The 14577-nt window shown below is 44.6% G+C and overlaps 2 protein-coding genes across 2 annotated transcripts; both read left to right on the top strand.

Annotated features, from left to right (window-relative positions):
* Positions 1 to 343: 343 nt before the first annotated feature.
* On the top strand, positions 344 to 1687 carry LOC148101981 (beta-1,3-galactosyl-O-glycosyl-glycoprotein beta-1,6-N-acetylglucosaminyltransferase 3-like). The gene has a single exon (XM_087844358.1). The coding sequence runs from the start codon at positions 344 to 346 to the stop codon at positions 1622 to 1624; it is 1281 nt and encodes a 426-aa protein (XP_087700484.1). The 3' UTR covers positions 1625 to 1687.
* A 10974-nt stretch (positions 1688 to 12661) lies between these two features.
* Positions 12662 to 14398, top strand: LOC148101980 (beta-1,3-galactosyl-O-glycosyl-glycoprotein beta-1,6-N-acetylglucosaminyltransferase 3-like). Its single transcript, XM_087843129.1, has one exon. The coding sequence runs from the start codon at positions 12670 to 12672 to the stop codon at positions 13942 to 13944; it is 1275 nt and encodes a 424-aa protein (XP_087699255.1). The 5' UTR covers positions 12662 to 12669; the 3' UTR covers positions 13945 to 14398.
* The last annotated feature ends 179 nt before the right edge of the window (positions 14399 to 14577 follow it).

Below are 14577 nucleotides of genomic sequence, written 5' to 3'. Positions count from 1 at the left end.
GCTTGTGAAACAGTGAATTGGTCATATACTGTAAGTTAAACTTGTTTGTTGGAAAGAGAAAATCTTTTCTAATTTACACCGTTTGAATGCCTTGAAACAACTGCCTTAAACCCTGTCATCCTGGTAATGTTATCAGTGTTATCTGGTCTGTCAGTGGCCTCAGTAGAGTTGAATACAATTCTGCAAACTGTAAAATACTCCAGGAATGTTTTTCGGTTTTCCATACCTTAGTTTTACATATTTCCTTATGTAATGAAACAGTCCAGCCTCTCACCATTTAGTCGAACTGTAACCTGCGCTGAAGACAAAGTCACCTGTGCGGCAGTCCCCTTCAAACAAGGATATGTATTTTAAGAAGCGTTGTATGTTAAGAGCTCTTTTTCTTACCTTGATGGTTTTGTTCCTTTCTTTTGCTCTTTGGACATTTGGCTCTGAACAGTCATCGTCTGATCTGCAAATACCTCCTCAGTTCTCAGCTGATCTGCCTGGTTGTTCGACTATTATCACTGGTGATGTGAAAGGTAAGAAAGGTGAATTAGAAAGGCTTCTGTCATCCAGGAAAAAGAAGAATATTTTTTCTGAGGACTTCTACATTAATGCAACAGTGAACTGTCAAGTTTACATTGAAGAAAGAGGTTTCATCACTGCTCCTCTCAGTGAGGAAGAGAAAGATTTCCCAATTGCATACTCCATGGTGATCCATGACAACATTGAGATGTTTGAGCGGCTTCTGCGAGCTGTTTATGCTCCTCAGAACATTTACTGTGTACACGTGGACCAGAAATCCTCTGCAACATTCAAGAAAGCTGTGGCTGCAATAGTTTCATGCTTTCCCAATGTGTTTGTAGCCAGTAAATTAGAAAGAGTGGTATATGCCTCGTGGTTCAGAGTACAGGCAGATCTGAATTGCATGAAAGATCTGCTAAATACTCACATCAACTGGAGGTACCTGCTTAACACCTGTGGGACAGACTTCCCCATCAAAACAAACAGAGAGATGGTGAGGGCACTGAAGCTTCTTAATGGGAGGAACAGCATGGAGTCCGAGGTGACTTCTGGCTACAAGAAAGGTCGTTGGCAGTATCACCACAATATCACAAACAGTGTTATCAACACAAATGTGAGGAAAAGTGACCCACCAATCAGCATCCCCATGTTCTCAGGAAATGCCTACTTTGTGGTCACAAGAGCTTTTGTGGAACATGTGATGAAGGACAGAGAGGTTCAGAAGTTTCTGGAGTGGGAGAAGGACACATACAGCCCTGATGAGCACTTGTGGGCCACCCTGCAGAGGATGCCCTCTGTGCCTGGGTCAATGCCCCAAAATGGGAAGTATGACGTGTCAGACATGCTAGCTTTGGCTCGGGCAGTGAAGTGGTCGTATTTAGCAGGAGATATGAATAAGGGAGCCCCATATTACCCATGCACTGGTGTTTACAGAAGAGCTGTTTGTGTGTATGGAGCGGGTGACCTTCTATGGCTCCTAAAACAACACCACCTGTTTGCAAATAAGTTTGATCCAGAGGTTGATGATGTTGCCATAAGGTGTCTGGAATCAGTGCTGCGTTTCAAAGCTTTAGGCCATGACCCACTGTCCACTCAGGAAAATGTGACCATTGTGTAATACTTACAATGATTTAAAAGTGTCATTCATTATAAGTGAAGTTTGCGTTGTTTGTTGTAAGTAGAAAGTCTTTTCTAAGTTACACCTGTAGAAGCTCCTGAAACAAACAACTGTATTATACTCGCTCTTCTTGGTAATGTTATCTGATTGCATTTAACACGACTCTATCAGCGGCATTAGTAGTGTTGATGCTCAACTATGCGACAGGCAAAACAGTCTCGGATTTTTTTTAGGTTTTCCACACCTTAGTTTTATATACTTCCTTATGTAATGAAACATCCGTTTTAGTCATTCTTAGATGCATCTAGAGCTCAGAGTAATTGAGGAATGTTTCGGGATGCTCAGTATCAAGACGGACACGTAGTCAAAGTTAAAATAGTTAATGTGTAAAAGAGAATGCAGCAGTAATTTTCTTTGGTATGTTTCTTTTGACTTCAGGTGAATATTTATTCTATGAAGTGCCTGTATCTGTATAATGGAAATTCTTAGACACGTGAAACAGTACAGACCGTACACGTTTGTGTAAATGTATATGGGTTTTTTTCAACTTGATATTAAAGTCGTGCTTGTGAAACAGTGAATTGGTCATATACTGTAAGTTAAACTTGTTTGTTGGAAAGAGAAAATCTTTTCTAATTTACACCGTTTGAATGCCTTGAAACAACTGCCTTAAACCCTGTCATCCTGGTAATGTTATCAGTGGGATCAGTAGAGTTGAATACAATTCTGCAAACTGTAAAATACTCCAGGAATGTTTTTCGGTTTTCCATACCTTAGTTTTACATATTTCCTTATGTAATGAAACAGTCCAGCCTCTCACCATTTAGTCGAAGTGTAACCTGCACTGAAGACAAAGTCACCTGTGCGGCAGTCCCCTTCAAACAAGGATATGTATTTTAAGAAGCGTTGTATGTTAAGAATGTATGTTTTCTTACCTTGATGGTTTTGTTCCTTTCTTTTGCTCTTTGGAAATTTGGCTCTGAACAGTCATTGTCTGATCTGCAAATACCTCCTCAGTTCTCAGCTGATCTGCGTGGTAATTTGGCTCTTATCACTGGAGGCAAGCAATGTGAATTAGAAAGGCTTCTGTCATCCAGGAAAAAGAAGAATGTTTTTTCTGAGGACTTCTACATTAATGCAACAGTGAACTGTCAAGTTTACATTGAAGAAAGAGGTTTCATCACTGCTCCTCTCAGTGAGGAAGAGAAAGATTTCCCAATTACATACTCCATGGTTATCCATGACAAGATTGAGATGTTTGAGCGGCTTCTACGAGCTGTTTATGCTCCTCAGAACATTTACTGTGTACATGTGGACCAGAAATCTCTGACCCTCTGACTGCAGGTTTTCCCGAATCATATAAACTCATCGCATATTAATAATCAAGGAACTGGCCTCCCAGCCCATTGTTCCTTCAGTGGTGCTAATTTCAGTCATTATGCAATGTACTGTTTATAAGATTGGGGAAACCTGATGAGACCAGCGGAGGTCACGCTAAACAACGGCAGGACGTTTAAGCTTGATCAGCTGTTGTTAGCATTTATTTAATATTAATTTCTAGTATCAGCTGATGTTCGGTGGAGCCACAGCTGTAAAAGCTGCTGGTCATGATATCGGTTTGTATATGTGGTGAGAGGGAAACATGAAAATGAAACCAGGAGATGTCCTTACTGAATCAGTGTTTGTGTGTACAGAGAGACAGCCAGGTTCACAATGGATATAAGAAAGTTTTTTCAAAAAAAGGAGCCACATTCAGGTAAAGGTGTAAAATCAAATGATCCGTGAATCAGCAATAATGTTGGATCAGTGTTTCAATATTTATATCGTTTATTAGATATACATGTGGTTTGTTTATTTGCCTTTTGGTTGAAAGTAAACTGAGAGAGGACTTTTTGCTAGTGATCTTAATAGTATTTTTTTCCTATTCATTTAATTTTTCATTTAATTGTATATAATCTATTTGTGTATGATTGTCAGTCCAAAGAGGGAGAGAGGAAAGAGGGGGACATGAGGAGAAAGTACAAGGTCAGGAAGAACCGGGTAAGAAGACAGACAGGGAACAGTGAAAGGCACAACAGAAACTGTTAAACTGACAAAGAGAAAAAACCTGATTTTACTCACACAATCTGGAAGTTGTTTTCTCCCTATATTAAAGCTGCTATGCAGAATCCACAACTCTTACTTAAACCTCAGCCAGTAATAGGTAGGCCAACCTTTGGACTGTCCAGTTGTCTGTATGACTGCCGCAGTACGTACATCGCATTTGCGCACAATCAGAAAGTGCCTAAAAGCCCTGGTGGAGTGAGGAGCTGTAAAGAGAAGCAGAGTGTTCTATTTCTATTCTAAAAATGTTTTAAGCTTGTTTCAAAAGATTCTGTACAGCAGCTTTAAATGTTTTCCAAAAGCACACATACACTTATCAGTGTTTCTCAAACTTTTTACAGTGTGTACCACCTGATAAAATGTCAAGCTCTCCCAAGTACCACTATGAAAGCATGAAACCATAAATCTTTCAACACAAAATTAGAATTATTAAATTAGTAAAATTAGTATCTGCAGTAAAGGTTTTTTCATACATTTTATACATTCTACCACAGGCAAAGTTGCCTCACTTTTTATAGTTTTTATTAATATTTTGTAATAATTTATTTGTAATAATTTATTCTGTTTTGTACGGAAGCGTAGAGCTGCCACCCAGGCAAAAGAAAAATACAAGTGTATCACGTTATAACGTGAAAAGTTTATTGTTCTAACAAGATACTTTTCCTGTTTGTACAATATACTATCATGTTTGTACAATATACTTTTCACGTTTGAACAACATAATATCACGTTCGTACAATATACATAATTATCACGTTCGTACAATATAATTATCACGTTCGTACAATATACATAATTATCACGTTCGTACAATATAATTATCACGTTCGTACAATATAATTATCACGTTCGTACAATATAAATATATTGTACGAACGTGATAATTATGTATATTGTAATAACGTGATATTATGTTGTTCAAACGTCAAAAGTATATTGTACAAACATGATAGTATATTGTACAAACAGGAAAAGTATCTTGTTAGAACAATAAACTTTTCACGTTATAACGTGATACACTTGTATTTTTCTTTTGCCTGGGTGGCAGCTCTACGCTTCCGTAGTTTTGGGAGTGTTTTTTTTATGTATCCAAAAAATGCAGTCAGTTTAGTTTTTACTCACTATGAGCGTCATTCATTATTCTCCCCCAGTAATTAAGGTTAGGATATGTATTTTTTTTTATTCCAATCCATTCTTCTTTTGCAGCATTTAAATAACCTTTATCAGATTTGATGGTTTTGTTACAGACATTTTCAAAAAAGTGTTTTGCATTTCTTTCACGAATGTGGGGATTAAATTGTGTTTAAATGTACAAAACAGTGATGTTGTGGTGGACCACTGGAGGGCTCCACTCACACCCAGTTCTCAGGAAGTGTTGTTGCTGTGTTTTGGAGGGAAAAGAGTTGAGTTGTGTGGTGATAAGTAATAAACGAGCAGTGTCAATCGAGAGCTCTCGTGTCGTCTGTGTTTACCTCCACATTGGTGACCCCTGACTTGAACATGTTGCAGTCCGATGGTGGCACCGACTCTGCTCTGGATGCATCAGCAGCCGCCAGCCCTCTGCCTCCGGCTGCAGCTACGTTTGCTGTGGCGCTCGAGCTGCCGGACTTTTGGCTTCACGATCCCCCGTCGTGGTTCGTGCACGTGGAGGCTCAGTTCGCCCTTCGTGGCATCTCGGCTGACGACACGAAATATCACCATGTAGTGGCTTCTCTCGACCCGCTAGCCACCCGTCGTGCGTTGACTCTCCTCCGGGACCCACCCACCCGAGGGAAGTACGCCGCCCTTAAGGAGCTGCTTCTTCGGCGCTATGCCCTCTCCGACGCAGAGCGAGCCGAGAAGCTCCTCTCCCTCTCAGGCCTGGGTGGCGGTACGGCTCTCGAACTGATGGAGCACATGCTATCCTTTCTCGGACCGGACGACGGGGGATTCCTCTTCGCCCACATATTCCTCCGACAGCTGCCGGCGGCCGTGAGAGCCGGCCTCGCCAACTCTCCGCTTCTGGGCACGAAGGATTATCGCTCCCTGGCTGAGGACGCAGATCGTATTCTCCTGGCTAACCACACTTTCCACGATCACGACCTAGTTCCAGTTTCGCCGGCGGCGCCTTCCACTTCCCCACTGACCTGCCCCGACGTCTCCGATCCTTCGCTGACGGCAAAGATCGCGGCACAGCGACACCACGGACGGGACCTCTGTTTCTACCATCAGCGTTTTGGCGCCAGAGCGCGCCGCTGCCTGCCGCCTTGTGCTTTTCCGACCCTGGGACATGGACCCCGCCAGCGCGCTGTAGCGGCCGCGACCGCTGGCGACAAAGAAAGACTGCTCTTCATAGAAGACTCGCGCTCTGGGAGACGTTTCCTGGTCGACTCCGGCTCCCAGAAGAGCCTCCTTCCCCCGTCCGGAGCCGACAGTTTAGCAGCGGGCTGCGGACCGCAGCTTATTGCGGCTAATGGCTCTCCCATCGCAACGTTCGGGGAAAGGTTCGTGACTGTTTGTTTTCATGGTCGGGATTTCCAATGGAACTTTGTTGTTGCCGCTAGCTCTGTACCTATTTTGGGCGCCGATTTTCTTTGTGCCCACGGACTGCTGGTCGATGTCGCTAACAGACGCTTAATCGATGCACTGTCTTTTTCTTCAATGCCCTGTTTCACTCGCGCCATCGAGCCCCTGAATCGGGCTAATTTAGTGACTTCAGGGAATGTTTTTCAGCGTTTGCTCTTGGAGTTCCCTTCACTGACTGTTCCTAATTTTTCGAACACGGCAACGAAGCACGGGGTTGAACATTATATCCCGACGGTCGGTCCGCCGGTGTTCGCACGCGCGCGTCGCCTCGACCCCGCGAAACTCTCCGTCGCTCGGGAAGAGTTTGCCGCAATGGAGCGCCTCGGCATAGTGCAGCGCTCGAATAGTGCCTGGGCTTCTCCGCTACACATGGTGCCCAAGTCAGACGGTCGGTGGCGGCCGTGTGGGGATTTTCGCCGTTTGAATAATGTCACGGAGAACGACCGCTACCCCATTCCCCACATCCAGGATTTTTCCGCCCACCTCGCCGGCACCTCGATTTTTTCTAAAATTGACTTGGTGCGGGGGTATCACCAGGTTCCCGTGCGCGCCGAAGACGTCCCCAAAACTGCCGTTATTACCCCTTTCGGCCTGTTTGAATTTTTGCGCATGCCGTTCGGCCTGAAAGGTGCCGCCCAGACTTTTCAGCGGTTGATGGACTCTGTTTTGCGCGGGCTGCCCTTCGTCTTCGTGTACCTTGACGATATATTGGTGGCCAGCTGCTCTGAGAGTCAGCACGCGTCCCATCTGCACCAGGTTTTCCAGCGCTTGGCGGCACACGGCCTGATCGTCAACCCCTCCAAGTGCCAGTTCGGCTTGCCGGTTCTGGATTTCTTGGGCCACCGCATTTCCGCTGACGGTGTGGTTCCGTTGCCAGACAAGGTCCGGGCCGTTGCGGCTTTTCCGCGTCCTGCGTCCGTTAAAGCGCTGCAGGAGTTCTTGGGGATGGTCAATTTCTACAACCGCTTTCTCCCCAGAGCTGCGCACCTGCTGCAGCCTCTCTATGCTGCCTTGAAGGGTAAAACAGCTAAGGACCCGATTGATTGGCTCCCTGAACGCATCCAGGCATTTTCTGGGGCCAAGACCGCGCTGGCAAACGCCGCCCTTCTGGCCCACCCGTTTCCGTCGGCGGAGATTGCGTTGACCTCCGACGCGTCGGACGTGGCAGTGGGCGCGGTGTTAGAACAGCGGGTCTCCGGTGTCTGGCAACCGCTCGCTTTTTTTAGTCGCACGCTTAGGGACAGTGAGCGCAAATATAGCGTTTTTGACAGGGAGCTGCTGGCCCTGCACCTCGCGACACGGCATTTTCGGTTTTTTCTCGAGGGTCGGAGCTTCACCGCATACGTCGATCATAAACCTTTGACATTCGCGATGTCCAAGGTCTCTGATCCGTGGAGCGGGCGCCAGCAGCGCCAGTTGGCAGCCATTTCCGAGTTCACAACTGACATTCAGCACGTGGCTGGTAAGTCCAACTGCGTGGCTGACTGTCTATCCCGTGTGCTGGTCTCTCCCGTTTATGTTGGCATAGACTTCGAGGCTATGGCCGCTGACCAACAGGCCGACCCGGACGTCCTTGCCCTTCGGTCTGCGCAAACGGGCCTTGTATTGGAGGACAGACCCGTGTGGAACGGCGGGCCCAGCCTGCTTTGCGATGTTTCCACCAGCCGTCCACGCCCTGTAGTCCCCCTTTCGTGGCGTCGTCGCGTTTTCGACTCCGTACACGCCCTCTCTCATCCAGGCGTCCGGGCCTCAGTCAAGCTGGTCAGCTCTAGGTTCGTTTGGCCGGGCCTTCGTAAATCAGTGAAAGAGTGGGCAGCCGCGTGCATCCCATGCCAACGTGCTAAGATCCATAGGCACACACAGGCGCCCCTCGAATCCTTCCGCGTTCCAGGGAGGCGTTTTGATCATGTGCATGTGGATCTGGTTGGTCCTCTGCCGCAGTCACAAGGTTTCACGCACCTTTTGACTGTAGTGGACCGCACAACCCGCTGGCCTGAGGCAGTGCCTCTGGTGTCCACTACAGCAGCAGCAGTGGCCAGGGCATTTTTGTCAACGTGGGTTTCGCGTTTCGGTCCCCCCGCCGACATCACCTCAGACAGGGGCCCCCAGTTCGTTTCCGAGCTTTGGTCTGCCATGGCTGACGGCCTGGGGGTCAAGGTCCACCGAACCACTGCGTACCACCCGCAGGCCAACGGGATGTGCGAACGTTTCCACCGGTCGCTTAAGGCCGCGTTCCGTGCTTCTCTCACAGATGGCAACTGGGTTGACCGCCTTCCATGGGTTTTACTGGGGTTGCGCTGCGCGGTTAAAGAAGACCTTGGGGTTTCCCCGGCTGAACTGGTCCTCGGTCAGCCCCTCCGGGTCCCCGGGGAATTCTTGCCTGAGAGCCCACCCCCGTGCTTCGCTCCATCTGTGCTGTCTCTCCGTCCCCCAAGAGACTCGTTTTCTCTTCCTGGCCCAGTGCACCATTGTGTGCCCGACACCTTTGTTCCAAGGTCGTTGGACTCCTCACAGTTTGTTTTTGTCAGGCATGACGCTCATAGGCCTCCGCTGCGTCCACTGTATGACGGCCCCTTTAGGGTTATTCAACCGGGCCGGAAGTATTTCCTTTTGGATTTTGGGGGTCGACAGGAGGCTGTTTCTATTGACAGACTTAAACCAGCACATGTGCTTCGGGATGATCAGGTGGTGCCGGCTCAGGCCCCCCGCCGTGGCCGCCCGCCTTCCACTGGACCGGACAATCCTGCTTCTTCCTCTGGGAGCGCCCCCCACCTGGCGGGGCCCGAGCTGTCTTCAGTTTTTCCTGACCGCCCATGCCAGCCTGGCCCTCAGGCTCGCTTCCCCTCCGCCAGCTCTCCACCTCCCCGCTTCAGCCGTTCTGGACGTTTAATTAAAGCGAGGGTTCTGGACTAGGGGATGACCCTACTGGGTGTTCGGGGGGGGCATGTGTGGTGGACCACTGGAGGGCTCCACTCACACCCAGTTCTCAGGAAGTGTTGTTGCTGTGTTTTGGAGGGAAAAGAGTTGAGTTGTGTGGTGATAAGTAATAAACGAGCAGTGTCAATCGAGAGCTCTCGTGTCGTCTGTGTTTACCTCCACAATGTCATTTTTTGTGACGAGGACCCAGGCACAGAGAGACTTGATGAATTTAAGAATCTTATGATTTAATAAAGAAATTTGCAGACTTGCACAGAGATGGTAAAATTATGATGACTGATAACAGAGATGAAGATAACAGACAACGAGGACGGAGAGGAACAGGGGTTTAAATGCACTAAAGAGACAGTCAGAGAGAACTCAGGACAACTGGAGACATTTAAGGATGCAGGACTGACAGAGACAGGGAAGAAGTCTCATCGTGTAAAGTTGATCTTGCCTGGCTGGGCAGCTCTCTGGGTGCTCAGCACCCCCAAAGCTCTAATCCTAAAATCGCCCTTGAGTCTAGTAGCCTATATACAGTGTTGGGGAGTAACGGAATACATGTACCGCCGTTACGTATTTAAAATACAAAATATGAGTAACTGTATTCCGTTACAGTTACCGTTTAAAAAGGTGGTATTTAGAATACAGTTACTTTGTTGATATAAATGGATTACACGGCGGTACTTCCCTGTTTCATATTGTGGCGGGTCAGGACTGTTTGGGTTTTGTTTGACAGCTACGTTCTGTTGTTCCAGGCGGCAGCGTTACGGTTGCCATGGTTACAGGGTGACGCTCTCTCTCTGCGTGTTTCCTGGGTGAGAGAGGCCTTTTTGTTGTTGTTGTGCTAAGCTAATAGGCAGAATGCTACCGGTGTAGCTCTAAAGAATGTCGCATCATAGGCAGTGTAGTCCGTGCTGCAGGGAGAATGGACTGCCATACACGTTATGTGTCTGTGAGCGAGGGAGGGAGAAAAAGGAAAAATACGAGCTGTCATCAGCAAAAACGAGAGCTGGAAGCATGTAAATATAATAATAACCACTGCAGCCAAGAAGAGTGCCTGACAAGCCCAGTTGTAAGTAAGCTATTAAGACTCGACTGTACACTGTGTTCGTGTTTTCCTTCAAAAACAATAAGTTCAGTTGGAGCAGCCTTTCAACGCCTCTCTCTGTCTCTCGCTAGCAAAGTTGACCCAGACAACAAAGTAAAGCTAGTTTTCGGCTACGAGCCCGACACGAACCTGCTGTATTAGCCAGAGGTCCCTTTACTACGGTTCGGAGCCGCGGACCTTCAGTAACAGTAATAAATCACAGCAATAGTACATTCATGTAGTTGTAAACAGCATGATAATATATTAAGTAATCCAAAGTATTCAGAATACGTTACTCTCATTGAGTAACGTAACGGAATACGTTACAGAATATATTTTGAGACATGTATTCTGTATTCTGTAATGGAATACATTTGAAAAGTAACCTTCCCAACACTGAGTATATACCCTATAAGTTATAGTATTCTTTCCTTTGGGAAAGTACCATCTGTGCAGTCTGCAATTCTGTTGAAGAAAGATGTTGAATCTATTTAATTACTGGAGAAAAATAATAGATTTCTGTGCATTTGTTTTATACGTGCATTAAATTAAAATCGGTTTTGTCAATTAAGCATCATGAGGCAGAGGGTGGGGAAGTGGGTCTTTTTTTCTTTTCTTTTTCTGCTGGGAGTTGGTAACCCTATTAGTGAGGTAAATGTAATTATAAATTAGGTTGTTTTATATTTTTGCTAAGTACTGTTTAGAATACCAGAATAGGGAGGATGGTGTAGGTTTAAGTTTATTATAAAGGCTTTATTGCTTTTCCTATAATACCATGGTGGGCCGGTCAATAGTCAAAATGCGCGGGCGGATTTTTTTGTCCCAGTCCAGCCCTGGTGACCTCCCATGACTCCTGAAACAACAACGCCTGTTTGTAAATAAGTTTGATCCAGAGGTTGATGATGTTGCCATAAGGTGTCTGGAATCAGTGCTGCGTTTCAAAGCTTTAGGCCATGACCCACTGTCCACTCAGGAAAATGTGACCATTGAGTAATACTTACAATTATTTAAAAGTGTAATTTGTGATATTCGAGTTATTTAAGTAAATATCATGGCATTGATATGTAGTTTTGGAGATTTAAATAAATTATTATAAAGATTTATATTAAGAATTTTTTCATTGCCTTTAATGGACAGTGAGGTGACAAGGAAACAGGAAGGCAGAGAAATGGAGTTACATGAAGCAAGGGTCCAAAATCCATGCAGCATTAATAACTGAGCTACTGAGAAACATCGACTAAAATATCAGTCATGTAATGTGTAAAAGCCTGTGGTTGTTACTGTGCCATTGTTTTCTTGAGTTTTTTTTTAAATTTTATGATCAAAATGTTATTGCCTCAGATGCATCTATAGCTCACCCTAACTGAGGTATGTATCATGGATCTTCAGTATCAAAACGGACAAGTATTCAAAGTTAAAATGGTTAATGATCAAAAGAGAATGAAGAGTTAATTTGTTTTGGTAGGTTTCTTTCGACTTAAGGTGAATATTTCTTCTATGAGGTGCCCGTATCTGTACAGTATATTACAATTTCTTAGACCACGTGAGTAATGTCTGAAAAGTTACAAGTTTGTGTAAATGTATATATTTTTTCAACCTGATATTAAATTTGTAAGTGAAACTTGCATGATTTATTGTAAATAGAAATAAAATCTTTTCTAATTGATGCAATCAGTACACCTTGAAACACACCAGCATGTTATAAACTATCATCCTGAAAATATCATCTGTTTGAATTTGCACTGGTGTATCAGTGACATCAGCACTACTGATGCTGTAATATATAGAGAGATATTTTTTAATGCCTATCTGCTCATTAGATTTTTTATGTAGAAAAGAAAGCCAGCTTTGAGACTAGGTCACAGGCTGACAAGAAACTGCATGTTTTTGGTAGAGTATGAGCAACAGACAGAGTGAAACTAAGTTCAGACAGGTTGCCCTGGCAACAGACCTTAGAAAGGGGAAGTTATTGCAAGCTGCACATGAAGTTTTAGTGCACAGCCATATTAATAGATAAGAGACAGAAAAAAGGAACTTTGCCATATGAGGCTACTGTGTGACGTGTAAAGTACCAAAATAATATATGAGACAGTTTATGATTCTAATGTTAGAGATCCTGCAACTCTCTCTTCTGGAAGACGATTGAATAAAAATAAATATAAATGTTTTAACACACTATGAGTCGGTTTTCTCTGTTCTGTCATGGGGACAAAAGAATCGGGGTAATAGGCATAACCTCCCAGGTAATGTTTTTATTGTCTCCGCCTTAGCTTGACACACCTCCCCACGGTGCAGCCTCTCACCATTTAGTCAAACTGTAACCTGCAAGACAAAGTCACCTGTGTGGCAGTCCCCTTCAAACAAGGATATGTATTTTACAAAGGGTCGTAAGTTAAGAGCTCTTTTTCTTACCTTGATGGTTTTGTTCCTTTCTTTTGCTCTTTGGACATTTGAACAGTCATCGTCTGATCTGCAAATACCTCCTCAGTTCTCAGCTGATCTGTCTGGTTGTTCGACTATTATCACTGGTGATGTAAAAGGTAAGAAAGGTGAATTAGAAAGGCTTCTGTCATCCAGGAAAAAGAAGAATGTTTTTTCTGAGGACTTCTACATTAATGCAACAGTGAACTGTCAAGTTTACATTGAAGAAAGAGGTTTCATCACTGCTCCTCTCAGTGAGGAAGAGAAAGATTTCCCCATTGCATACTCCATGGTGATCCATGACAACATTGAGATGTTTGAGCGACTTCTACGAGCTGTTTATGCTCCTCAGAACATTTACTGTGTACACGTGGACCAGAAATCCTCTGCAACATTCAAGAAAGCTGTGGCTGCGATAGTTTCATGCTTTCCTAATGTGTTTGTAGCCAGTAAATTAGAAAGAGTGGTATATGCCTCGTGGTTCAGAGTACAGGCAGATCTGAATTGCATGAAAGATCTGCTAAATACTCACATCAACTGGAGGTACCTGCTTAACACCTGTGGGACAGACTTCCCCATCAAAACAAACAGAGAGATGGTGAGGGCACTGAAGCTTCTTAATGGGAGGAACAGCATGGAGTCCGAGGTGACTTCTGGCTACAAGAAAGGTCGTTGGCAGTATCACCACAATATCACAAACAGTGTTATCAACACAAATGTGAGGAAAAGTGACCCACCAATCAGCATCCCCATGTTCTCGGGAAATGCCTACTTTGTGGTCACAAGAGCTTTTGTGGAACATGTGATGAAGGACAGAGAGGTTCAGAATTTTCTGGAGTGGGAGAAGGACACATACAGCCCTGATGAGCACTTGTGGGCCACCCTGCAGAGGATGCCCTCTGTGCCTGGGTCAATGCCCCAAAATGGGAAGTATGACGTGTCAGACATGCTAGCTTTGGCTCGTGCAGTGAAGTGGTCGTATTTAGCAGGAGATATGAATAAGGGAGCCCCATATTACCCATGCACTGGTGTTTACAGAAGAGCTGTTTGTGTGTATGGAGCGGGTGACCTTCTATGGCTCCTAAAACAACACCACCTGTTTGCAAATAAGTTTGATCCAGAGGTTGATGATGTTGCCATAAGGTGTCTGGAATCAGTGCTGCGTTTCAAAGCTTTAGGCCATGACCCACTGTCCACTCAGGAAAATGAGACCATTGAGTAATACTTACAATGATTTAAAAGTGTAATTTGTGATATTCGAGTTATTTAAGTAAATATCATAGCATTGATGTGTCGTTTTTGAGATTTAAATAAATTATAAAGATTTATATTAAGTTTTTTTTGTTATTGGTTTAAGCAGAATGTGATTTGAGGAGATACCAGGAAGGCAGAGAGCTGGAGTGGTCGCATAAAGCCAAGCAGCATTAACAACTGAGCAAAGAGTTAGTCTAAAGTTAATCTAAAAGTGAGTCATGTAACATCTAAAAGCCTGTGGTTGTTACTGTGCTATTGTTTGCTAGATTTACATAAAATGTTTTTGGGGGTTTCATTTTTGCCTTTAGTGATTAAAAAGATGATAAGAATGTTGGGAGGTGTTGTAACAAAGCAAAGGGGTCTAATGTCTTGCTCTTTCAACAACTATGGTGAATTAGATTTTTTCAGATCAGCAATAATTTATACTAAAATGCCAGTCATGTAAATGTAAAATCCCGTGGCTGTCACTGTTCCTTGTCATTTTTGTTACTTCTTTCAAGCCTTCTTGTCGAGCTGTTAATAGTTTCATGTCAGTGAAACCTGTAATTGCAGTGCCATCTAGTGGAGCTCAAGTATGGCAGAAGAGACACGCAAAGGTGAA

This window comes from Neolamprologus brichardi, chromosome 7, assembly GCF_056152115.1.
Source record: "Neolamprologus brichardi isolate AB-2024 chromosome 7, ASM5615211v1, whole genome shotgun sequence".
Lineage (NCBI taxonomy): Eukaryota > Metazoa > Chordata > Actinopteri > Cichliformes > Cichlidae > Neolamprologus > Neolamprologus brichardi.
The sequence above is the reverse complement of the archived record's forward strand: the minus strand, read 5'-3'. Positions and strand labels throughout refer to the sequence as shown.

Coding starts and splice junctions, on each gene's coding strand:
- LOC148101980 (XM_087843129.1), top strand. CDS start 12,670: ATGTATTTTACAAAGGGTCGTAAGTTAAGAGCTCTTTTTCTTACCTTG.
- LOC148101981 (XM_087844358.1), top strand. CDS start 344: ATGTATTTTAAGAAGCGTTGTATGTTAAGAGCTCTTTTTCTTACCTTG.